The 25,325-nt window shown below is 41.2% G+C and overlaps 1 protein-coding gene across 3 annotated transcripts in view; it reads right to left on the reverse strand.

The window, feature by feature from the left end:
* Positions 1-8,765: 8,765 nt before the first annotated feature.
* Positions 8,766-25,325, reverse strand: part of svild (supervillin d) — a 51,828-nt gene continuing 35,268 nt past the window's right edge. For 2 of the 3 annotated variants that reach the window (XM_031315003.2, XM_031315002.2), the window contains 21 exons: positions 23,031-23,178; positions 20,925-21,008; positions 20,602-20,688; positions 19,996-20,179; positions 19,675-19,847; positions 18,005-18,166; positions 17,383-17,519; positions 17,111-17,258; positions 16,702-16,847; positions 16,264-16,439; positions 15,064-15,199; positions 14,009-14,309; positions 13,580-13,734; positions 13,333-13,435; positions 12,967-13,174; positions 12,726-12,859; positions 12,428-12,583; positions 11,538-11,681; positions 11,237-11,349; positions 10,516-10,671; positions 8,766-10,108 (listed from right to left, as the gene is read on the reverse strand). In XM_031315003.2, the coding sequence (XP_031170863.1) occupies positions 10,022-10,108; positions 10,516-10,671; positions 11,237-11,349; positions 11,538-11,681; positions 12,428-12,583; positions 12,726-12,859; positions 12,967-13,174; positions 13,333-13,435; positions 13,580-13,734; positions 14,009-14,309; positions 15,064-15,199; positions 16,264-16,439; positions 16,702-16,847; positions 17,111-17,258; positions 17,383-17,519; positions 18,005-18,166; positions 19,675-19,847; positions 19,996-20,179; positions 20,602-20,688; positions 20,925-21,008; positions 23,031-23,178 (3,138 nt within the window). In that variant the 3' untranslated portion in view covers positions 8,766-10,021. The remainder of the gene's footprint in view (positions 10,109-10,515; positions 10,672-11,236; positions 11,350-11,537; positions 11,682-12,427; positions 12,584-12,725; positions 12,860-12,966; positions 13,175-13,332; positions 13,436-13,579; positions 13,735-14,008; positions 14,310-15,063; positions 15,200-16,263; positions 16,440-16,701; positions 16,848-17,110; positions 17,259-17,382; positions 17,520-18,004; positions 18,167-19,674; positions 19,848-19,995; positions 20,180-20,601; positions 20,689-20,924; positions 21,009-23,030; positions 23,179-25,325) is intronic. The other variant, XM_031315004.2, reaches the window with a different exon arrangement.

Consider the following 25,325-nt stretch of genomic DNA (forward strand, 5'->3'; position numbering starts at 1 on the left):
TTAAATTGGATTTATTTCATAAAATATTGCTTAAGAATGAGTCTAGGCTGAGTTTAGGACTTTTTCAGGCTCATGCTTGATCAAAATTTGGATCCTGATCAAAGCGCGAGACTATTTTCCCTTCCAGAACTGCCCATTCAGCTCCATCATCTCATATCCAACGTGTTATTACTCAAGCTAATCTGCCTTGTATAAGCAGCTTCATTGTTTGCCTGCATGTCAGCCACATTGTGGGCAGCTGTGGCACCTGAGCCAGAAGACAGAGCAATGCAGGTGATTAATGCTCGCAGGACAGAGTAGATAATAAATAAACAAAACCAGCCGCCCATTCGCTGTTCAATGAAGCAACGGCTGCCTCCTGCCATCTGTTGTGGAAATAACTCTGCTGCTGCATGTTTGTTGGCATCAATGTGACAGGAGGATCTATAAGAGACGTAGAGCTAGTTTATGTCTGAAGATGTATGTACTTTACATGATATGGTTTGTTTACAGTATGTCAGTAACCCTGGGTGTGTAATGCACAGATGTGCTGCATCAAAGCTATGAGTCAGGCAGAACATAACGAATATTCATGAATGTTTTTGACACAATGTTCGAAACATTTACAAAGACCTCCAAAAACAATTTCAAGGTTTTTTTTGTTTGCTTTAAATGTTCCATTTTCTACTCATCACTTACTGATTATGTATGACACAAAAGGCTGCACAGATTTAAAAAGAGAGATTTACAGAACATAATGGTTGGACAGACAATGCCCCCTGGTGGTTAAATATAAAAATGCATAAGCTTGGAAAGAAGATTACTGTAGGCCTCAGGAGGTCCTCAGAAAACTTATAAATAAGATAACCCTTTTCTTCCCTCACTACACAGCAGCAAAAAGTTAGATATTTAGGATACTAAGGTCATTTAAATCTGACTTTTTCTGGGAATTTGTTAAGAATTTTAACAACCTAGAGAGGAAGTTATTCTATAATTTAAAAAAACACCAACATTAAGTGAATATTTTATAGGCTGATTCCAATGACTGTATGTATTTACAGTCTATGGCTGATTCCAGTTATTTTTATATAGGCTATTTTATTCTAGTTATAGGGCAACAAATGAATAAATCAGTTATCAGTTCCCAGAATGGTATTCAGGGCAGTGTGGATGCTTTGAATCAGCATTTACACATATGTGTACAAGATAAACATGAGCAGGGGCTAAACGGCTTTTTAAATTCAACATAAAAAGTATTGGACAGTTTGAATAAAAGTAAAAAAAAAAAAAATGTTTTATTGTGGTAAATGCACATCTTAAATAATAGGTAGTTCCTGAGCGCACATGGTTATTGGAGTTAGAGAAAATGGCATCCCAACTGGCGCATACTTGTGTGTACTGCTCTTGTGCAAAGATATCCATCTTTTTCCTTTCCATATTTTGTAAAGTGTTCTTTCTTTTCCATAGTTTAGGAATCATCAGAAATCATTACATTCATACTGTATATTCAAACATAAACAAACTGGTATACGATAGGAACAATAGAATCAAAGATTGAATGGAATAGAATTAATTACCATTTGGATTGAAAACATAAGAATACATGTTGTTGTTGTTGTTGTCATAACGACACACTATGAATACTGGGACCCAACTTTAGTTCTGATACAAATTCACTCAAGACAGCAGTTTGTATCAGAGAGTCATTTGACTGACAATCCAAAGGTGCAGATTGCAACAGGAGAAAAGACACTGGCCCAGCAGAATACAAAGTTGGAAAACATGGAATTCCACTCCAGAGAGATTGAACCGCAAATGAATTTCTATCTCAGTTCACTTGAAGAACAAGTACGGTGTGAACTGAAAGACAGCGAGGCGAGGCTCACCCAATGTGAATCTGAGGGAAGAGTTCACCTCATAATCCGAGAGGACTTGCTGACCAATGTCCTCGATCAGCTCCAACAACAGAGAGAGGGTAGCACTTTGAAAAGCCCAAAAAGATCTCGACCTGCAGTACTTCATTACTGAAGACCTGAAAGTCAAATTGGAGCAGATGAAGGGAGAGAAGGAGGCCCTTAAAAACAATGTGGAGACTCAGAAGATTGAGCTTTGTAAGGAAAGACAGACGCTCGCAGTAGCTAAGACCAACGTGGAGTTAGAGTTGGAGAGCAATCTGAAGATTGAGAGGGCTCAAGCTCAGGAGCTAAAGGATAAATTGAGCAAGATGGAGGAAGCTCTCCAAAAACAGGACAAGGAGGCAAAGGAGATACTGGAAAGATCCCAGGCTTTCCATAGAGCCCAGTTGGATGAGGCTCTGGCTGAACGTGTCCACTCTCCACCCAGGGAAACAGAGTATCTGAAATCCCAGCTGGGAAAAATCAGCAACAGACTGCGAAAAGCCCAGAAAGATCTCCACCTGCAGTACTTCATTACTGAAGACCTGAAAGTCGAATTGGAGCAGATGAAGGGAGAGAAAGAGGCCCTTAAAAATAATGTGGAGACTCAGAAGATCGAGCTTCGTAAAGAGAGACAGATGATCGCGGTAGGTAAGACCACCAACGTGACATTGGAGAGCTATCTGGAGATTGAGAGGGCTCAAGCTCAGGAGCTAAAGGATAAATTGAGCAAGATGGAGGAATCTCTCCTAAAACAGGACAAGGAGGCAAAGGAGATACTGGAAAGATCCCAGGCTTCCCATAGAGCCCAGCTGGAGATGCAGGAAAAAAGCAACAAGAACCTCATGGCTGCTCTTGAGAAAAAGTGTGAACATCAGCTAGAGAGTGAGCATGTCTTATAGCAGCAGGAGAAAACCTCCCTGCTGGAGGAGAGCAAGAAATCAAGAGCCTCCTATGTGGATCAGAATGACGAGCAAAGCTTTGTGAGTGACTGCCTCCTGGCTGCTCTGAAGAAGACTGAGCAGCAGCTGGAGAGTAATCTCAACCAGTGGAAGTAGGACAAGACATCCCTCCTTCAGGCCACAGAAAGCCTGAAGCCGACTCAGCAGGAAAAAGAGCAGGAGTGGGAGAGGTCTGAGAGCACCATGAGGTCCCAGCTGGTAGATCTTCAGAGCCAGATAATGCAAAAGCCAAAGAAGAAGAAGTGGTACAAAAAGCTTCTACCTGGCTGAGGAAAAGAAAATGCATTTGTACTTGTATAGTGTCTGTCTGTCTGTCTGTCTGTGTGTGGGTCTGTCTGTCTGTGTGTGGGTGGGTCTGTCTGTCTGTGGGTCTGTCTGTCTGTGTGCGGGTCTTTCTGTGTGGGTGGGTCTGTCTGTCTGTGTGTGGGTAGCTCTGTCTGTCTGTCTGTCTGTCTGTCTGTGTGTGTGTGGGTGGGTGGGTCTGTCTGTCTGTCTGTGGGTGGGTCTGTCTGTGTGTGTGTGTGTGTGTGTGTGTGTGTGTGTGTGTGTGTGTGTGTGTGTGTGTGCGTTTGCACACAGGGTGTGTGATGCGTCAGGTGCAGTAGTGTTGGAGTAGTAGTGCTTGTAGTTAGTGCATGCTGCATGCTGCTTCTGCTTGCCAATCTCTATTTTCAGCTACTGCCACCGGATTGCCCTTTGTTCTCAGGGGTGAAAAGAGGAGCCGAGTGTGTGAGCCTCCTCAGCCGGTACATAGCCTCTCCACTGCCAAGATCTCGTACACGCATCCCCGTGGCACACATGGTAACTGGTCCCTTGTGGTTCCAGGCTAAGTTGTACGGGATCTCGGAGCAGCAGTGGGCCCCAGAGACGTGGCATGTAGGCCACCTTAACCCTAACCCTAACCCTAACCCTGGAGGTCCATCTGGTAGGAGTGAAAATGGTGGGAATAAGGTCTGCGCACCCACACCCTCATCTTAATCCTCACCTATGCGCAAGCTTCTTGCCGCCACCCCCCAAAAAAGTCCTGTGGCGATGTGAGAAAACTGAAACTAGTCCTCACAACTATATAATAACTACTGCATACACACAAACACTAGCTACACATATAATCTTTTAAAATAAATGCATAAAAATTATGTCATGTTTGTTGGTGTGACTGCCCTGGGCTGGGCCTGTCGTACATGTGTACTGTGGTTTGTCTTGTTAACTTGCAGGTGTAGCAGAGGCGATAATGAGATGACTGTGATCACCTGGCCGGTCCTCCCAGACTATTTAACCCCGCCTGCCCCGAGACCAGGCGGCCACATTCTCCCGACTGCGCACCAACATGTTTTCTCTCTGTTTGAGTTTTCCCTTTGTTAACTACTGACAACATGCACCTCACACTCTCCATTACAACCATACACCTTCATTCATCATCACTGATACTGACAATCACACCTCATCGTTCTCGTTTGCATCATTATTTAATAAATGTCACGTTATTATTGTTATGTTGCTGTGCACCTCCCTCTTTTGTTGTGGCCTGTGAGCCGGTCGTAACAAGTTGGTGGCTCGTTTGCCTAGAGCAGGGGTCATCAACACGGTGCCCACGGGCACCAGGTAGCCCCCAAGGACCACATGAGTAGCCCTCAGGCCTGTTCTAAAAATGAAAATTCAATATTGACATTATTATTATTTCAGAAGAGTGTATCAAACTGGTAGCCCTTCGTATGACTCAGTACCCATGAAGTAGCTCTCAGTTTCAAAAAGGTTGGTGACCCCTGGCCTAGAGTATAAAACCAGGACCTTGTTTGTGGTTTTCTTTAGTTAATCCTAGTTAGTTGCTGTTGAGGCAATTTGGTTTAGTTGAGCTAGTCTATTGTTGTTTAAATGTTAGGTTGCACTACAGTCATGTGTAATATAGTTTGATGTATAAATCAAGGGACAAACGCTCATTTGCATCCTAAACCCCCAAAATATAAGTTGGCTCAAATATTTTGTATGTTGATATAAAAAAAGTTACACACTAAAGCTTTAACGTTGCAAGTTACAACTCAACTTATTAACAAGCTAATATCATGTCTGTGTGTTTAACGCTACTGTTACCGTCTGGCTCAAGGCCGGCAAATATACTAATAACACAAATTAACTCAACATAAATACACTAGTGGGGTGTGTAAATGTAGGAGACATCAGTCGTGTTTGCCATGTGTGGATGAGTGAATGAATGATGTGATGTGTGTTGTAAGGTGCAACAAACCAAACAAAGAACAAAATGGTAGATGGACGCAGTAGGACCAGCTGAGAGAGAGTGAGACTCCCAAGAGGGCAGTCTTTTATGCCTTCTGTAAGCCACGCCCAGATGGCCAGGTACAGACAACCCTCCCAGCTCCACCTGCCCGCCCACTCCCAGTACCTGCAGACAAAGGAGCAAACATAACAGGCAGGCAAATTGGGAAGGGTCGTCACACTACATTTACAACTTGTTTTCGCTGCCCCTAGGTGGCCAAAGAATACATTGCATGCTTACATTTTTTTATTAATAAACTAAACGATCACTGTACCGTGTACGGCACAGCTTGTGGCTGTGGCGTCGCTGTAACCTCCACTCATAAACGTTTTTATAACTTTAAAGCATTAAATCTTCAAAATATACAGCCATGCGACACACCAATTGAAAGCTTAGTCTCTCATGATTCAATTAAGCCCACACACAAAGCATAAGATGATTTATAGCAGTTATACAACTGCTACAAAGTTATAGAAAATAAAACAATACAGCGTAAACAGCGCAGCTCGTGTCTAGTGCATTCATACCTTTTTCCTTGTCCCTTTAGCCACTGCGGGGATTTTTTGCCCAAAACTTTTTTTTCTTAAATCTCCAAGAGTCCAAGGAAATGGAATATCCAAGCCATTATATCCAGTTCCAGTATCCTGTTTTACCTAGGATACGACACTGCACGATCTGTTCCACGCTAGCCTCCACCGGGAAGCTAACGTTAGTTTAGCTAACAGCTAATTTGGCTAACCGCTAGCTGACAGCTTGATTCAGTTTAAAATAACGTTAACTCAAACTTAACAATGGGAAAAGCAGGCTACAGCTAAATTAAGACTTTACAGTAATACCAATAAAGACAAGTATTGAGTGAATGTATTTTAAATGAGCACAAGTAAAGTAGAACTGGCGTCTTTTAAAGTTATTACATGCTGTCTCAGCTAGCGGTTAGCCGAATTAGCTGTTAGCTAAACTAACGTTAGCTTGCCTGTGGAGGCTAACAGCAGACCGCTACAATCAGCTAGCGGTTAGCCAAATTAGCTGTTAGCTAAACTAACGTTAGCTTGCCTGTGGAGGCTAACGGCAGACCGCTACAACTACGACCGGAAGTGTAGAACAGATCGTGCAGTGTCGTAAATCCTCGTACAACAGCGCATGCGCATAACGGATCGTGTACGATCGTGTACCGACCATAGACCAAGGTACCGACCACAGACCTTCTTATATACAGTCTGTCGGTACACGATCCGTTCTGCCTGCACGATTCGTTCTGCACATGCGCAAAATGTTCGCGCATGCGCGGTTGTACGAGGATTTACGACACTGCACGATATGTTCCACGCTTCCGGTCGACAGCCAAGCTAACGTTAGTTTAGCTAACAGCTAATTCGGCTAACCGCTAGCTGATCGTAGCAGTCTGCCGTTAGCCTCCACAGGCAAGCTAACGTTAGTTTAGCTAACGGCTCATTCGGCTAACCGCTAGCTGATTGTAGCGGTCTGCAGTTAGCCTCCACAGGCAAGCTAACGTTAGTTTGGCTAACAGATAATTCGGCTAACTGCTAGCTGAGACAGCATGTAATAACTTTAAAAGACCCTCAAAATAAAACTTGAAAATAAACGTTGACATATATAACAAACACCTAACATATATAACAGCTGTTACGTCAGTTCTACTTTACTTGTGCTCATTTAAAATACAATCACTCAATACTTGTCTTTATTGTTATTACTGTGTCTTAATTTAGCTGTAGCTGCTTTTCCCATTAAGTTTGAGTTAACGTTATTTTAGACTGAATCTAGCTGTCAGCTAGCGGTTAGCCGAATTAGCTGTTAGCTAAACTAACGTTAGCTTCCCGGTGGAGGCTAGCCATAGGCTAGCGTGGAACAGATCGTGCAGGTCGTATCCTCGGTAAAACAGTATTATCTTGCGCATGTGCAGAACGGATCGTGCAGGCAGAACGGATCGTGTACAGACACAGTCTATGCCACAGACAGGATCCTAGGAACTTGATGTGGGCGTCACTGTATTCTCACTGAGGTTTTAACAGACACCTGGTATAAGCCAATCGGTAAAGTTTTGCCTGTGATACACCAATGGGGAGCTGTAGACTCCTCTGACGCGATGTGAGCCCCACGAGGAAACGATCGACATTTGCTCGGACCAGTTAGATTCAAATGCTATAAAACCCGTCTACATTTTTAGCCAATGAGCAGACAAGTCGATAGCTACCAAATTTGCCAGTGAAATTTTAACCCTGTATGGCTGGAGCTGTGTGAAAGCAAAAACAGGGCCTCCTATAAGCATATGACACCCTGTGCAATCTATAATGACTTATTTCTATAGGCTATATTTATGTATATAGTTAAGTCAAGTATGCGTGTGATTGATGTGGGTGTGTTTGTGTATTTGAGAAGTGTTTTATTTTGTACTTTATTGGCTTTTTTCTTTGCACTTTTTAAATGGAAATCAGAAAAACGCACAGACATATCTGTAGAAAAAAAATCATATAAAATCAATTTTTGAGTCTTTTTGGCTTTTCTGTAATAAACAGAGACATGTGGCTAATGTCCTGGATTGTCTGTCACCTGGAATATGTGTTCACAGCAGTGTATTTTAATACTTTTACAGATGTATGACTTGGATGGAAATAAAAACCCTCCATTCTCGCCTCTGTAACTCTGTGTCAGTAAGGCCTAGAATCACCCTGACACTTGTAACAAAAACTTGTTTCCTTTCCAATGATATCAGGCACATCCCTGAGTGTCAAAGTATATGGGAACTGTACCACTTTTAATTTGGGTATGTCGTTTAGACCAAAAAGCTTGAAAATGCAGCCGTTCGTTAAGAGGTTAAAATCCTTCTGAGCACAATAATAAGTTGAAAAAGGCCTACTGATTATAACTGCTTGAGTCATTTTAATAAAATGGGTTTCTAACTTGATAGCCTTTTAAGCGTTTTCAAAATTCTAATGAAAGAAAAATTGTATAAGCAACAACAGCAGCCATGTTCTCACAGTGGTACATTTGGACTTGTCTGACACAGATTTAACTAACGTTAGTAACATTAATACTGGCTGTGTTCAGCTCAGCTGGACCGGTTCCAGGGCTCTGGTATTGTGCCCACTGTTAGAGATTTCTGAGACCCCTAAATGAAATGGAGCCATTGTTAATGTTATAAGTGCCACCTGTGCTTTTCCTGCTGTATAACAAATAAAAACGCATGCCATGAAGAAGCCATAGAAAGATGTTAGTGGTAGTGGCTATGGAATGTTATGCTTTACTGTTCCACTGGCAGATTTCACAGACTTTTCCATCTTAAAAACAGCAGAAAAAAAACACACCAATAAAATAAATGAATGTGTCTTAAGACATTCCAAAGAAGTATCATGTTGTATTATTACTGCAACAACTTCTTGCACTGGGTAGCTGTTGTAATATTGATCCCAGCAGGCCTTTTTCCCAGCAGGCAGACTCGGCATAGCAGGAAAAACACAGGTGTTACTAATAACCCTTAACAATGGCTCCGCTTGTAGTTAGCCATTGTTAATTTAATTATTTGCACCTGTGCGTCGTCTACTGTGACATGCCTTCAGTGGAAAGACCTATAGATCGTTTTAAGAGCTAGCACATGCTTCTGCTGTTTCAAAGACGATCAGAACCAAACATTTTTAAAAATACTTTATTTAAAAGGGAATCTTGAGCATTAATATCTAATTTCCCTAACACCAATGTTTATTGTTATGTGCCATGAAATAAAAGCTGGCCTGGAAGCTGTCTCCACATATAATGCTGATCTTATGTATCACAAAAAAATGCAAAATATTTTAGTTTACATCATGCAGAGAATTTCCTACTTCAGACATCACAGGCAGTCATGTTAACGATATGGTTTACATACCATTACATCACAGTGGCAGTATACATTTGTGGTGTCAGCTACAGTTATAAAGGCAGTTTATACTACTTTCTCATACATACCCACATACTTAATACTTTTAAAGTTGCACATTTACACACACACATACACAAAAACATGTATAACAAGACAAAAAGATTAGATTTGGTCCCTAGCAACCACTTGATCAGAGGGCTGACATCACTGTCACACAGGCAGTTATTCATGAGAACCAGGATGTATTCAGTACCAAACTTTAAAAAAAAATGTTATGGATCAGTTTCAGTGATGCTGAGCAGTCAGTCGCATCAATGTGATGGATGCAAAGTCAGAAATCATTTTTCATGTTTCAGTTTCTTTTGGGATTTTGGAGTTCACTTTGTCACACCCACAACCACACACATATCTACAAAAAAAGAATAAAAACGGAATTGCTGTTACAACTGTACGAGTCACACGTCTAAAATACAATTCACCACGTTTCTTTTTAACGCACAACAAACAAATTATAGGGATTGTTCTCTGAACTTTGAATTGTTTTGCTTCTGTTCTTTGTCAACCTCTAAGTGGAGACATTTTTTCTGAACAATTTAATCCCATTACACAGAGCTGGCTTTTTCCGTCAAATATAAAAATCAATAATTAACTCCCCTTACTTTTGAAACCACAGGCAATTTTCATACAAACACATTCTCACACCATCTGGTGTCAGACAAAAACACATTCATTTATGGTATATTACATATTTATAATGTGAGGGTAACTATCTTTACCATACAAGGAAAACATCTTGCCATCAAAAAAAGATTAACAATTGCACATAATGATTGGCTAAAATATTTCAGTGACACAGGAAAACGTTAAAAATGGCATTGTTATTAAAAAATAGATCAACATTTAAACAAAATTGTACATATGGTTTTCTTTATCCTTACAAAATGAGGATATCATTTTCTTCTTGGAATCAAAAAATGTACGAAAAGCTGCTGAGAATATAAAAGAAGGGGCAGATTTGTGTACAAAAAGATATGTTTTAAAACAGGCCTTTGCTTTTCTTCAGATTCTTTTGCTTCCAGTTTGGCAGAGCGTTGAACTCAACTCGGCTCATCTCAAGAAGTGTCTGCAAAACATCAATGTAAGAGGAAAACAAATATTACATGATGCCTAATACAATAACAAATAGGTGAAAAACGTGTGGTCCAGGTGGGCCAAGTGCTATGAAATCGGGGTACATGTATACTTGCTGTAACATGCATATGGTCAATACAAACATGACCGTCTGGTCAAACTATTTTCATTATTTTCAACATTTTAGCTTTTTTTTTTTAGTTTGCTTCATTTGTTTTTTTAATGACGCGTTTGGTTTGAATATCATTTTGAAAATGTCTTTTTGTCTTCTGTCATTTGGCTTATACTCAACAAAACTCTCACACACTGGAAATAATGAACTGCAAGGAAATAATTTGATCTAACAATACATTAACTTTGAGCCTTACGATCCTATTTGAGAGCAGCCGAGAGCCCTACCTTGAAGTCCTGGTCAGACAGGTAATCCTCCAGGCGTAGAGGGTCCACTCCCTCTGGTAGTGGTTTGCTGGTCAGCTCCTCGATGGAGTACTGCTGCTTACTGAGCTGAGACAGCGCCTCCTTTACTAACATCACCTTGTTCTTGGAGCTCTCGGTCTGTGTACACATATAATTTACAGTAGGTAAACAAATGCAACAGAACTATTCTAGTTTCCATTCCTCTATTTTTTTAAGCATCTTACATAACAGATTTAAATAATATCAAAATATGTGCAAATGGATAATTCCAGCAGGTAAGAATACAGCGCTTTGGAGTTAACTGTGGCTGATATGACAGTGGTTTCAATCCAAAACGGTGACTTTAACAGAGACAATAAATTAGGCATTTCAACCACAGACTGATTTCAACTTTACTTACTTTTACTTTTCATTAAAAAACTCAGTTTTGCTGTGTTTCTCTGTAGAAGTTCTACTCTCCACTTTTCTTTGTCTTCACTGGCTTTACCCTACACATGATTCTGCATGCCAGCTTTAAACAGACATACCTGGGGGATGACACTTTATCTGAACAGATCTGGTTAAGTGAGATCATTTGGATTCTTTCATGGAGCTCAGCAATCTCCTGTCTTAAGCTGTGATACTGGGACAACACTACTAACCCCAACACCGAGTAGTAAAAACTGAGACATCACAATGAGAAAAAAATTCAGTATTTCAGCACCTTTGAAGCGATACTGGTGTCGTTCTCCCAGTATGGGAAGATGTTGGTGAAAGTGAGAGGTTCACAGCCTGCCAGGACCAGATATGCCAGAGGGGGGCGCCGAGGGTTCTTCTCTGTAAATCAAACCACAGTGTAGAAGATGTATTCAGATTCAGATATCTACTGTATAGGGGGTAAGTAATGTGTTCTCAAAATACTGATGGCATAAAAAAGAAAAGAAATAGCACTGTTTTTTTAAGACTACTTAGGTGAGTGTTTGGCTGCTAAAAATGTCCTAATCAATAACTGTAGACAGACTGACCTTTGCAGTACTGCAGTACGGTCTCCATGGCACACTTCCTCTCGTTGTTCCAGCGCATCTTTGCAGAGCCAGTACACTGTGTGTCTTCTGGCTGCCAGCCCTGCCACAGGTACACCTCCATACGGTTATCCAGCAGGAACAGGGCTGGAGAAGTAAGACAGCAGAGCACTTACATATTTAACAGAGAAGCCTGTGTAAAAGCATTTCAAATACCAGCACCTTATTGTTTAGTTCTCATCAGTACGAGGTCCAAACAGGGAACAATGTGTAACTTAATGTTTTTGTGTCGTGTTTCTTTTTTTTGTGGCATTTTAGGCATTTATTTCTATAGGACAGCTTATACTTGAAAGGGGAGAGAAAGGGGGAACGACATGCAGCAGAGGGCCGCAGGTCGGAGTCGAACCCGTGGCCGCTGCGTCGAGGAGTAAACCTCTATATATGGGCGCCCACTCTACCAGCTGAGCTACCCAGGCGCCCTTGTGTCGTGTTTCTTTGTGTGCACGCAAGTTGAGAAACCTGCCAAGACTCTCTTTTTACAAAATATCTCTGATTTAGTATAAGGGTAACTCAGCACAGACACTGTATTTTTCATGATGTATCTCTAAAATGTGCAAATTCTTTAGATGAATGACTCACAAGGGTGCAAAGCGTCAAACTATGGGATTTTACACTGCAGTCACTGACAACTAGCCAAACAAAGAGAAGTATTTTTTTATTAAATCAATAAATAGGTAAATAGGAGATACAGATACTTTTCTATTTGAGTATTGATCCAACTGGCAATGTAACCGTATTCTAGGATAACATATCAGAAATAGTTTTACATTGATCTATACTCCAGTTTAGTTTTATAGAAAGCATCAGAACATTGCTACAGTTGTGTGTGGTACCTGGCTGTTGTGCGGAGTAGAGGTTCTCCTGCAGGAAGGGCATCGCCATGACTCCCTCCATCACCCTGGCTGGACACAGCTGCTCCTCCCCTTCGAACATCCCGGAGCTGGCGCTCAGCCAGAACAGCCGGGGTGTGTAGTTGTACTTCCCTGGATCTGGAGACAACACACACACACATCTCTTTACGTATCTGCTCACACACTGAATACAAGCAGTCAAAGAACAAAAGAACTTTCTCTCCATTTTTTGCTGAAAATTTGGGAAGTGGTTTTGAGGATTGTGAATGTGAGGACGCACCTTGCAGCATACAGTCGTAGGCCTTCTTGTCCTGCGGGCCCAGAGCCTTAATGAACTCTGCAGGTTCAGATCCTTCCTCCACCTCCTCAACTGTCACGCTGCTGGTGCTGCTCAGACCTAACTCTGAGGGACACCTTGACGACACAAACACAGATAAACTGTTGGTTCACATATGTCCTTCCACTACACATCATCTATATATACCTATATTCCTATACCTCTATATACCTATATTCCTTACCTCTGGGTTAGTTTGTCCACAGCTCTTTTGGCCACCTGCCTGGCACCGGCATGTGCTTTACAGCCGTGCCACAAGTAGAGAATGCCTTTCTGAGCGCTAAGAAGCACCAGGCTAGCACGGGAGCGCAGACTGGCACGCTGGCAATCTACCTCCACCAGTGAGGCCTCCACCTCTGCCTCACCACGAACACAGAACAACCTCCAGCCATCTGGAGAGGTGACCCAGACATGGTGAGAAGCGTTAATGCCCCAATAATTCAGCGTGTTTATTTGACATTGAAAATTAAAAAGTGTTCAACAAGTCCCTACTCTCCATTTGGTATTACACTGCATCACTGAAAAAAAAAAAACTATGTTTTGTTTTTACCTGTGTTGTTGGCACTGTCTTCTCTGCTGCCCTTGTGGATGATCAAACCTCCCTGGAAGAGCTGGAGGAAGCACGGCGGCTCTTTTCCCTCACTCACCAACACCTGGACAGCCAATCACATACAAACATATATAGAAAGACACACTTTGATTAAATCCTACTTGAATTATGAGTTCTAATCGGGAACTTTACCATTGAAACATGACATTTTATTGATTGCGTGTGGCTGTGATGAACTGATACCCACTTGTGACCCCCTGTGGCTGCCCAGCTCCACTGTCATTAGAGCCGAGGTTCCTTTCTCGCTGATGCTGGAGTGACTGCCTTGCCAGAAAAAACAAGCAGTCCTCTCTCTTCCAGGAGCACCGGCGCTCAGCTCCCCGGGTTTCTGTCGCTTACCGACTGACAAAACAGGACAGAACAGAACCAGAGTAAACCTGGTGGACTTCTGCTAAAATGTAAGTCTTCTTTCAAACCTTGTTAACTACACTTAAATTTGCCTCTTTGCTCTAAGCAAAGCTGCTGTTTTTCAGTTGCACTTCATCACGACTAATAATTGAAGTCAGTGCCATTAATCTTCTCCCAGGTCTTACTACTTTGTCATCATATTCAAACCTTCCAACTCACACATCCACTGTATTTCAGGCATTACCTCTGTGCCAAATGCATGACTCACCAAGTGTGGTGATAGAGTACTTCCAACGAATGATGTAGGCGTCGCCCTCGTGCAGTTGACCCAGGCTCTCTTTGGGCAGTTCCTCCTCACCGTGCTCTTTGATGTGCCAGGCGTCTACAGCTATTGTAGCCAACTCCGCCTGTCTGCCATCATCTGCCCTCACCAGGCCATGGCCCCGCTGGACGTTCACCCCCTCCAGAACGGTCTTCACCGGCTCTGGCTCGTTGTCCAGCAGGGCCTTGGCGTCGCATGGCTGCAGTTCCGTGTCCAGTGGGGGGCGTTCAATAGCGTGGACTGGGCTCTGAGCAGAAAAAGAATGTTTTTGGTCAGTTTCAAATTTGTTACTTTAGTCAGGATATATTCATGAATTAAGCGGCTACAAAAGCAGTGTTTCTTTTTAATTCCTTTAAAAACAGATTGTCAGATACCTACAGATCAACAGGCAACAAGAAAATAAAAGAAACAAGCAAATCAGATTCATGAAAGCTGTCAATGATTTACACTAACACAGAGTCACTGCTAAATCAAATGCAAACACCCTTAGTAAATACAGTAAATAAATGAAATCTTTATTTTGATCATTTAATAGAAGAAATATATATATATATATATATAAAATGTTTAAACGAACAAACAACAAAAAGAAAATGTATTACAAAAAAATGTTATAATAATTTCAACATAACGCTCGAACCGTTCAAAAAGGGATAGGTAGAAGCCCTAGGCTACCCCCCGGTCTTTACCACATTTAAATTATATCACAGTCAAACAAGATAAACTATTTTAAACAATACAAAAATACCACTCCAATTTACTCCTCCTACGTTATCTAGCTATTGAGATAAGGAGGACCAAACAAAAACAAAAATCAAGCAGCATTGACATCAGCAAGTGATTTTCACTCTCCTTCCTCACCTCTGTACCTTTGAAAAATAAATCTTTTGTACCTTTTTTTAAATTGCAACATATTAACACGTTGATTGATCAATTCGTTCAGACTATTCCACAAAAGTACCCAACAAATCAAAATGCACATATAGTCGAATCTCATCTACCTTGATTTCCTCAGCTTGAGCAGCTTCCTCCTTCTTCCTCTCTGCCCAGTCCAGGAACTTCTCTCTGAACAGGGACGTCTCATTGTGCTCTGACAACCGGCCAAACAGAGTCCAGCTAGGACGACCTTCCCCCTGCCTGGAAATCACACACACAATCACACGAGGAAGTCATTTAATAAAACGTCTCCTCTGTGCAGCTGTACTGGCCAGATGAAACCACTAGGGGTTACAATAACACAACCAATAATCTAACCCTTAACCCATCTTTGCTCTCCATTCATGCCCACTTATATCACGTAAAACTGCATTTATTAAGTCCAAAATGTCTAAGGGTGTTTTCACACATGAAAGTCCGAACCAAGGTCCGGACCAAGGTTCATGTTTTTGTTACATTGTATACATTTGATCCAGTAAGTTTTGGTTTCACACTGCAGTTATGCAAGCGCACTAAAGATCTATACGTGACAAAACTACGTCCTGCCGTCATCACATACGTGAGCTGCGTCTCCAGATACTTATAATTGATTGGTTTGTAGACGGGCTTCCCCGTCCTCTCGTCTCCTCTCTCTGTGTCAGAGTTTTTTCAGCTGACTGCTGCTCTCCTCTACTGCCGCGGCTATTTTTGTTTTGTTGTGATGTTGAGAAGCAAGACACTGGAACTTTCTGGAGAATTTATTCAGAGACAAACGGAAACCTACACTGTACATTTACTACCACTTAACAAATAAACTGCTGATGTATTCTCTGCTCTGATAGCCGACAGCTGTCTGCTCTGAGCGCATTCACCAGCACACACTCTCTCATGTAACCTACACACTAAGCACCGAGCTATTCCTTAAAGGAGCTTCCCCGGTCTTGTAACACAAGGAGAGCCTGCCAGAGCTTCTTCTATTTGGTCCGAAAGTCCGAACCATCCAAAAAATGCTTTCACACTGTAAACGAACCGGACCATGGTTCAGTTTGGTCCGGACCGAGACCACCTCTTTTGGTCGGACCAAAATTTGGTCTTTTGATCCGGACCGTGGTCCGGGGGAGGTTTCACACCTCTAATTTTGGTTTGGATCAAACTGAAAAGTCCGAAAGTCCGGACCAAATGAGGTATGTGTGAAAACGCCCTAAGATAAATACTAAAAAGTGAACCACGGTGTAAAATTGTGTTAACTGCTACAAAAGGTGGTAGGATTAACATGTGATACTCACATAGGCACATCCGTATTCAAGCAGGAGGCATCTAAAGGGTTGACTCTGCAGTTGCTGTAGTCATAGCTGCCGCTGTAAAGCTGTTTGCCCAGTTTCACTGCAACTTTTCTGTCACCCAAGGGCACATCTTTCCCGTGCCATACGTACACTTCGGCGCCAAAATCAAACACTAAGACCTGGTGTGGGTTGTTGGCAGCAGAGGGAAGGGGGAGAGAAGATGGATTGTGGTTTTTACAACATGCAAAACAAGAGAAACCATGTGTATTCAAATGTCTGTCTGGACTATTATGGGTGCTTTATGGACATTTTATACCATGCCTTTTCACACTTTCTATGTAGGTCCCAGACTTTTCCAGCGGCAAAATGAATCAAAATATTTTTCCACACTTGTCAGAACTTCCCAGACATATGAGGTCAGTACTCGAGTAGTGGTGTTACCTCTTTAGAGTCGAGCAAGGAGACACTTGGGATGGAGGCCCAGGCATCTTCATGAGGCACCAGTTTGTCTCCCTGGAGTCTGTACACTCCATTAGAGTCTACCACCCCACTCTCATACAGCTCATCCTCCTCTGGCTCCCCTGCCCCTACAACACACACACAGCACAAAGAGCAGAGTAAGCATATGTGTAAGTCGCCAGGGGCCCCAGTGCTTAAACATAAAATCCTTTAAATGAGGTGTTCTTAAGGAAAAGAACAAATCTAAAAAGCATTATATTATAAAAATGTGTTATGAAACAGAGGCTGCAATTGTCACTAACACTAACACTTTGTATGTACTGTATTAAACTCTGTCTGTGTTTGAGCTAATGATGTTAAAGAGAGACAGTGTCTCTGTGTGAGTATGAACCTCTGTATTGGGTTTGTCCTCCCAGCAGGCTCCAGAACTCTTTGGCCCATCTGCTGTCAGTGTTGATGCCCTCCTCCAACACTGTCACCTGGGAGGCCTTACACCCGAGGTCCCTCTTGGCCTGAACAAACGCTGCCATCTCCGACGCCTGGTCACAGAAAGCATATTGCACATGTCACGTCTGTATTCAAGTGGAGAGTTTTTATCATGCTGTGTCAACGCCTGTCTAAACACTCAAATCAAAAAACTGGTTCTCCATTAAGGTTCACTACCTTAGCTTTCTCAATGACATTGGCAAACTCTCCGCTCCACATATAGCAGTGCTTTGGCGTTATGAGAAGGAAGCAGTCGCCACTGTTTAGAGAGTGCGCTGTGGGCTCCACCAGACGCACCTGGATGTGCCTCCGACCTACAGACAATGACAAAGCAGTTTATACTTCAGAAGGCTTAATCTGAAACATAAATCACTGGTATAGATCTGTAACAAATATAACTGGTTTGTGGTTTATTAACTTAACTTTCTTTAAACACAAGAAACACACATGGGAATTTCCCTTCTAAGTGATGTGTTTTTTGCTCTTCATTATAAAAAGGGATGGGTGATAGATCACCATCCATCATTACATTACATGTCATTTAGTTGATGCTTTTATCCATAGTGACTTCCAATTGGTTGGGGAAACCAGAGCACCTAGAGAAAACCCACATGCAGACACGGGGATAACATGCAAACGTCACACCAAAAGGCCCGGGGCCACCTGGGTTCGAACCCTGTACCTTATTGCTGCAAGGACACAGTGCTAACCATTGGGCCACTGTGCTGCCTCATCACACCTCCATTCAACAAACATTAATAGAAAACAAACATACAGTTCATTCGCCTGCATTTCTGACCTTTGACGCGGATGAGCATGAGCTTGTTGAAAGGCAGCGTACTGTTGTTGGTCACAACATCGGTGGATTTCACACTCCGCAGGCTGATCTTGCGGAAGTTTTCCTTGCTGGCGAGGCCCGCCAATGCCACATCAGCCAGGTTTGTTTTGGAGTGTTTTGCCACTTTGATGGAGACAAAAGAAGAGGACCAGTGATCATTAGAAATAAACACAGTTGAACTGACACACTGATCATTTCTATTCCTTGATCTAATCTGCCATCTCACTAATTATAACAAAGACCACAGCAGGATTTATTTCTTCTTTCATGTGCGCTATACTAGACAGCCTACACATAGCTGTGGTGCTCACTTCCTCTTATTTCCCGTCTAACCTGTGAAAAGGTCACTGAGGTCAGACGAGTGAAGAGAATCTATAAAGAGGAACCGAATATAGAAAATACACAAGCAGCAGACTAAACTTACAAAATACAGTATATGAATATCAGACAGGTACAGCTGCTTGTACCTTCAGAACAGCTTGAGTACAGCTAATCCAGCTTCGATGCAATGTGTTTACTGAAAATCAAACAACCTGAGCTGTGTTTTTAGGTAGAGAACCTGTTTTGTGGCAGATTTTATTTGTAGAGTGTGGGACAGGAGACAAAATACCTTGTTTGCAATGAACTGCATATACAAATGGCCAAAATACAAAAGAACTTTAATTTCCCGTCAGGTTACACTCTTTAGTAACCTACAGTATGTATGGTTATGTATGTTATTTATTTATTGCATGCACATACAAACGGCCACATGGAAACTTAAGACACCAAAATTGCAGTTGTAGTGGTGAAACATTTGTCAGACATTAAAAAAAAAAAAGGTTAATGTGTTTCACCACTACAACTGCAATTTTGGTGTCTTAAGTTTCCATGTGGCCGTTTGTATGTGCATGACACAATAAATAAATAACATACACTACCGGTCAAAAGTTTGGGGTCACTTAGAAATTTCCATTCCACTCCATTACAGACAGAATACCAGCTGAGATCAGTTGCATTGTTTTTTTAATCAGGGCAGCAGTTTTCAGATTACATTATGTGCTTACATAATTGCAAAAGGGTTGTCGACTGTTGTAGAAAAAAGTGGCTGATCTTTAATGCAATATCTACATTGCCCATTATCAGCAACCATTCATCCAATGTTCCAAAGGCACATTCTGTTTACTAATCTGATATCATTTCAAAGGCTAACTGAGAAAACATTAGAGAACCCTTTTGCAATTATGTAAGCACATAATGTAATCTGAAAACTGCTGCCCTGATTAAAAAAACAATGCAACTGATCTCAGCTGGTATTCTGTCTGTAATGGAGTGGAATGGAAATTTCTAAGTGACCCCAAACTTATGTACATTTAAGTATCAAAATTGTAATCTCATTCTTCTGCTATTGTTTTTGCCTTTATGTTATTGTTACAGTTTTAGAGAACACTGCAGCCTTCAGAAACCACTAAAGGCCACTGGAACCGTGTAAGCTTATCAGGACATACACATAACTTGGTAAAGTCATTACACAGCAAAGTTTGGTTGTGGAAAATTTTTTTGGTGGTGTTTGGAAGCTGTTGGACCACAGACTCTACAGCCTAGCTAGGGTTAGAACCATAATAGCATAGCAATAGTTTGTGCAGTCTTACTCCTCTCCACTTGGATCCTCTTGGTCTCCAGTGAGGCTACATTAAGCCTCTGCTCGGTGTAGACCTGGCGGATGTCGTTGCGGGCAGCCAGAGCCCGCAGAGGGTTCCTGGAGCCCTGGTTCCTTCTCGTTGGTCGTACTGCTCGCTTGTGTTCTGCTACGGCTGAGGTGAGCCTGAATACATGCATACACAAAACAGTGGTCATTTTTAACTCAAGCAACCAAGGACCTGAGAATGACATTTGAGAGAAATAGGGAATCATAAGTTGTTAAAATGGTTGATTGTCATTCATTGTTGTTATGATTATTATTATCAACTAACTTTGGTGTATCGGCCTGGATCTGGCTGAGGTCCTCCTCTGTCATAACCACACTGGAGTCTAGGGGTGTGGACGGTGAGACAGATTTGTAGAAGTTGCCGAACGTCTCGTCATCATCCAGGGTCATCACTTCTTTCTCTGTCTCTGCCGTCACCTCGACGGTGGATGTCTTGCTTTTACTCACGCCTGACCCACGCACCATGGCAGGAAAAAGGAAGAATGGAACAGGAAGTGTTACACAGAACTTTTCTCTCGCTAATTATGAATTTGGCAAACAGGACAAGGACAGGGTCATGGTAAAGTGATTCAGATATGTTCAAAATGGGTTGGATATCCTGTCCTGTGAGCTCGCAGCATCATATATGTGTGTGTGTGTGTGTGTGTGTGTGTGTGCGCGCAGATTCATCTATTAAATGCTTATCTGCAATGTTCAATATAGACTGTAGCTATGTGGCAGTAAATAAGTTTGAAATTAAACAAATCTGGAAAAACACATTTACACACACACACACACACACACACACACACGTACAATAGATCCTTTATAACTCAATGTGTATTCAAATATCATCTCATGTGGAAAACAACAACAAACAGGGGGATTGTACCTTTATTGTGGAGCTTGTCGAGGAAAGACTCTAGCTTGTCGAGCCTTTTATCTCCTTCCACCTTGACATCAGTTCTACTGGAGATTTCTGTCCAGCAAAAACAAACAGAGGCCTGATTAGTACCCACAAAAAAAATTGGCATTAATATTGTTTTAAAAAGGTATCAAATGCTATTCAAAAAAATACTAAAATAAATCTGTGTTATCTGGACTTAGTAGCACCTTGTGACACACAAGAGTCCTGTTCAAGTATCAATATTTAAATATTCACAACATCTGCTGTATTAACAGACTGACGGGTTCATCACTTTATTGATTAACTACCTTGTTGCGGCTTCACAGGCGTGGCATTGGATCTCTTGAGGGAACTGAGGGGTGACTCTTCCTTTCCGGTATCTGTCACAAGACCTGGAGGAAGAAGAACAGGGGGAAAATGCAACTACAAGTCAATTTCATCACCAGTTAATCTGTCAATTATTTTCTAGATTCATTGTTTTGTCTAAAAAAAAGAAGCATATTCAAATGTCTTGTTTTATCTGACCAACAGTCAAAACTGCAAAGACAGTTCAGTTCACTTTCAAGTATGAGAAAGACAAGCAGCACATTCTTAAATTAGAGCAGGGTTCTTCAACGTTTTTAAAACCAAGGACCCCTTAACTGAAAGAGAGACAGAGCAGGGACCCCAACTACTAATATCAGTGTTTCCTTTAGGATTTTCTTTAGCAGTGGGGGAAGGTTGAGCGGCGAGCGCCGTGCTTGAGCTATGTTACTGGTTGTTGGTTGCGCAGCGTTTGTCGTTCAGCTGGTCGTGTCTGTTTTCCCGGGGTGGTGCCTGCCTGTGTGCATGGGCGGTGCTGTCTTTCTAAACTGAACTTTCTGTGCACTTACAACCGCAGGTGCGACTGCGTTGTGCGTCTGCTCTGTTTCTGGTGCCGTGGCGGGCCGTCACTGCAGGGTCAGCATAGAGGAAACACTGAATATTAGGGGTGCACGATTCAGAAAATGTCATGAGTCGATTCGATATCGATTTTTAGGCTCAAGATTCGATTCAAAATCGATTTTTGATCGATTTCAAAAATGATTCTCGATTAATAAAACGATTCACAGTATGTAAATGTAGTTACTTTTCCCATGTGATTGCAGTAGACACACAATTTAAAATAAATAAATAAAAAAATGAAATACAACAAAATATGAATCAATTTTTAGAATTCTATGAATTGATTTTGAATCGGTAGAGCTTGAATCGCGATACGAATGTGAATAAATTTTTTTTGCACACCCCTACTGAATATTGTAAAAAATGAAGTTGCATATTAAACTGGGTCTACAATAAAGTGTAGGGCAGCCTAATGCCTTAATACATACCTTTTTAGTGCATAGAATACGTTTATCTGTGTTTTTTGGCCCCAACGGCTCCTTCCAGGCAGTGCTGCCTGGAAGGCACTAGGATTAGGCACTGGTTATGGTTATGGTTAGGGTTAGGGTTAAGGTTAGGGTTAGGGTTAAGTGCCTTGAAGGCAGCGTTTGCAGCGCTGCCTGGAAGGAGCAGTTGGGGGCAAAAAACACAATCGAGCATAGAATACTAAGCTATTAAAATAATAATTGTCAGCATCTTTTTTATAAATAATCTTTTAATGTTAAACATACATGTGGCACAGTGAATCCTTATCTTAGTTACTACTTCACCCATAGGCCAGAAAGCCTATTATCAATGGGGATTTATATTTGCTAATAATATGTTGCATTCACGTTAAGACATTTTAATTTTTTTTAAACTTTCAAATATTAACAACAATTTAGAAGCCCCCCTGCAGTGACTCTGAGGACCCCCTAGGGGTCCCGGACCCCCTGTTGAAGATCTCTGCATTAGAGAAACTAAAAATCAATTAAAAGAAAGGGAATGTTGCCAGAAAGAAATGACTGAAACTGTCTCAAACTGAGTATCAGATTTGGTGCAGATTAATTTTCTGTCAATCGCCTTATCGATTAATTGACTGGTCATTGCAGCTCTAAAGGGAATCCTTTTTAGGTTTGTTATCATGGGTTCCACTGTATATCCCAACAACCCTGAAGATATCCCTCACTATCTAATGTAGCTCTTTATGGAGGATCAAATGTGATTCAGCAAAATTGTTATATACTGTTATAAAGGTGGCAATTATTGTTTGTCCATTTTCACAAAATCATATTGGTTAGTTAGTTGTTGGTTTTCCTTTTCTTTTTCTTTTTTTAAACCTTTCAACTTTTCATTTGCATTTTCTTAAGATAAAAAAGACCAGTGTAAAGCAAAGTCTACGACCTGAAAGCCACTACGTCATGTAGCAGCACAGAGAGTTTTCAAGACCGACTTGTCCTCTCGCAGTAGAACAATAAGCATGCTCAACTCGTGTCAAGCCACACTGAGTTAATAACACACTGCAGTTTCACCTCTCTTGGCCATGCGTCCAGCCACAGTGAACTGGACTGAGTCGTTGGCTGCTCCTTTGCCTTTGTTCTTCCACTGCTCCTCCTTGTCTTTAAGGATCTTCATCCTGTCTGCCAGCGACATCTTGGGCCCCAAATCTACATTGGATTTCTGTTGGAACAATTATTCAAATACAACTTTAGACTTTTTTTTTTTTTTTTTTTTTTTAGGAATGTAGGTTATGCACTCTACTGTCCATTTATTTAAAAGAGGAACATACAGTTATGAGGACACAGTTACGTAATCATGAGTGAGCAAGAAAGGTTGCATGAGGTTAGGAGAGACTACTGGTGATGGTGAAGGCAACCAGAAATACATTCAGATCTCACTACTTTCCAATTATTTCTGGGGGAGCTTTGCTTCTCCCAAAAAAAAACCCAACTACCTCCAAAGGGTTTTTACTGTGTTATTCAAACTTCATTTTTACAACCAAAAAACATGAAGAATGAATCCTGACAATAAAACACCAACACTGGACTGAGGCCATCCATCACCCACTATTCATTACTGCTTTCATTTCATGATTTACTCCTGCTGCCATTTTTGCACCTGAACTCCACCATTAAACATGAATTAGCAGAGGTTTACTGCCCCCACTGGACCCACTGGACCCCTGAGCTGTTTTAAAGTAATTAATGATATTCCACTCCTCAATATGTGAAGCGTTTTATGGCCCTGCCTGGGTTTTTACTGGCTGCCACCCCTTATTTCTTTGCTAATAATGAGCAATTCACTGCGTGTAATGTACCAGAAGAGTTGACTTCCTTCTACAGTGAGTTGCACACAGCTTAGTCTCAAAAGGCAGACCTATCTCCACACTATGACTGCACAGGAGAAACACAAGCAGGAAATAAGTTCCAAGCAGATAAACAGCATTAAGCAAAGTTATTGTAAAAATAAAACAAGAAAACAGGATATCCAAAACTCTACCTGGTTGGTGATCGCATGTATTTATACTGTATATTCTTGGATGTACTTATGCTTGTATGGTTTCATATTCACAGAGGAATTTTCTTTGTGGATAAACTATGATCTGTGGGATCTGCTGCCTGTCATACTGTGATTCACAGCACCATATGTACTGTAAGCTCTGAAGAGTCAACTAAGCATTCACAGATGTCAGCAGCTATAAAGCGAAAAAGATGTTTGGTTATAGCGGTGAACGGCAGCCACACTGATGTCAATGTGGTATTAGAAGGAGGATATAGTGCAAAATCAGCAGTCCGTATTCAAAGTTTTTGACATTAAACTAATGTCAATATAATAGCAAAAGCTGAATGATATGAGAATAATGTCTAATTGTGATTTATTGTCTTCATTTTTTATAAATGAACCTTTAGGCCTGTGTTGGGTGTCTACATGACATTTAACACGATAAGTTTGTACCAATCATAATCAAATGTATTTCTGCATGAAAGGAAAAAAAGAGAGTAAGCCATCTTTGACTGATTGTAAATAGTACACACACTGGCATGCAGACAACAGCTAGGAATCTTCACTTTGTGGTTTTGCCAACTCACACTTTAGCATTAATTAGCTACAGCTGACCACATTTTTTTGGCTTCAGTTGTCTTTAGAGCTAGAGAAGTCAATGGATGTCACTGACACAGCTTGTTTAAATTGTGCTTTTGCATCGCAGTTTCAAGATGAATTGTGTATCCCCACAATAGCAGGAAATACACAAAAATATGTAATTCATACTGCATGCAATGGCAGACTTCAATATCTTTCTGGTAGTAGCTCATGACAGTTCTATACTTGTTGAAATTTGAATCTCAAATTAGCAATTTTATGAATAGAGCACTGTGACATACTGGCAACCTGTCCTACACCCTGGACAGGTTGCCAGTATGTCACAGTGCTCTATTCATGAAATTGCTAACTTGAGTCCTCTTATTATTGATTACAAAAACTCTGAACACATTACACAAACCACAAATATGCTATATATATTCTATAGGCTAATAGGTTATTTGGATACCTGACTGATGTAATGCTTACAGCTACCATCCAATATCTTTTACTACTAAACTATTGATAAATTAGAAAAATAATTTATTCATTTTGTGAATCAAAAAAACAAACAACTTACACAACAACACTACTGCATTACCTAAATCTCAGAGTATTTCCAAAGTGATCATGCAGATTTGTATTTGTTTGTATTTATTTAAAGCTATTATTATTACTATAGTGCGTGGTTTCTGTCTCCCCCATGAGGAATTCAAAGTAATGACAACAAAACTGTCAGCGCGTCC

The sequence above is a fragment of the Sander lucioperca genome, chromosome 22, assembly GCF_008315115.2.
Source record: "Sander lucioperca isolate FBNREF2018 chromosome 22, SLUC_FBN_1.2, whole genome shotgun sequence".
In the NCBI taxonomy this organism is placed as follows: Eukaryota; Metazoa; Chordata; class Actinopteri; order Perciformes; family Percidae; genus Sander; species Sander lucioperca.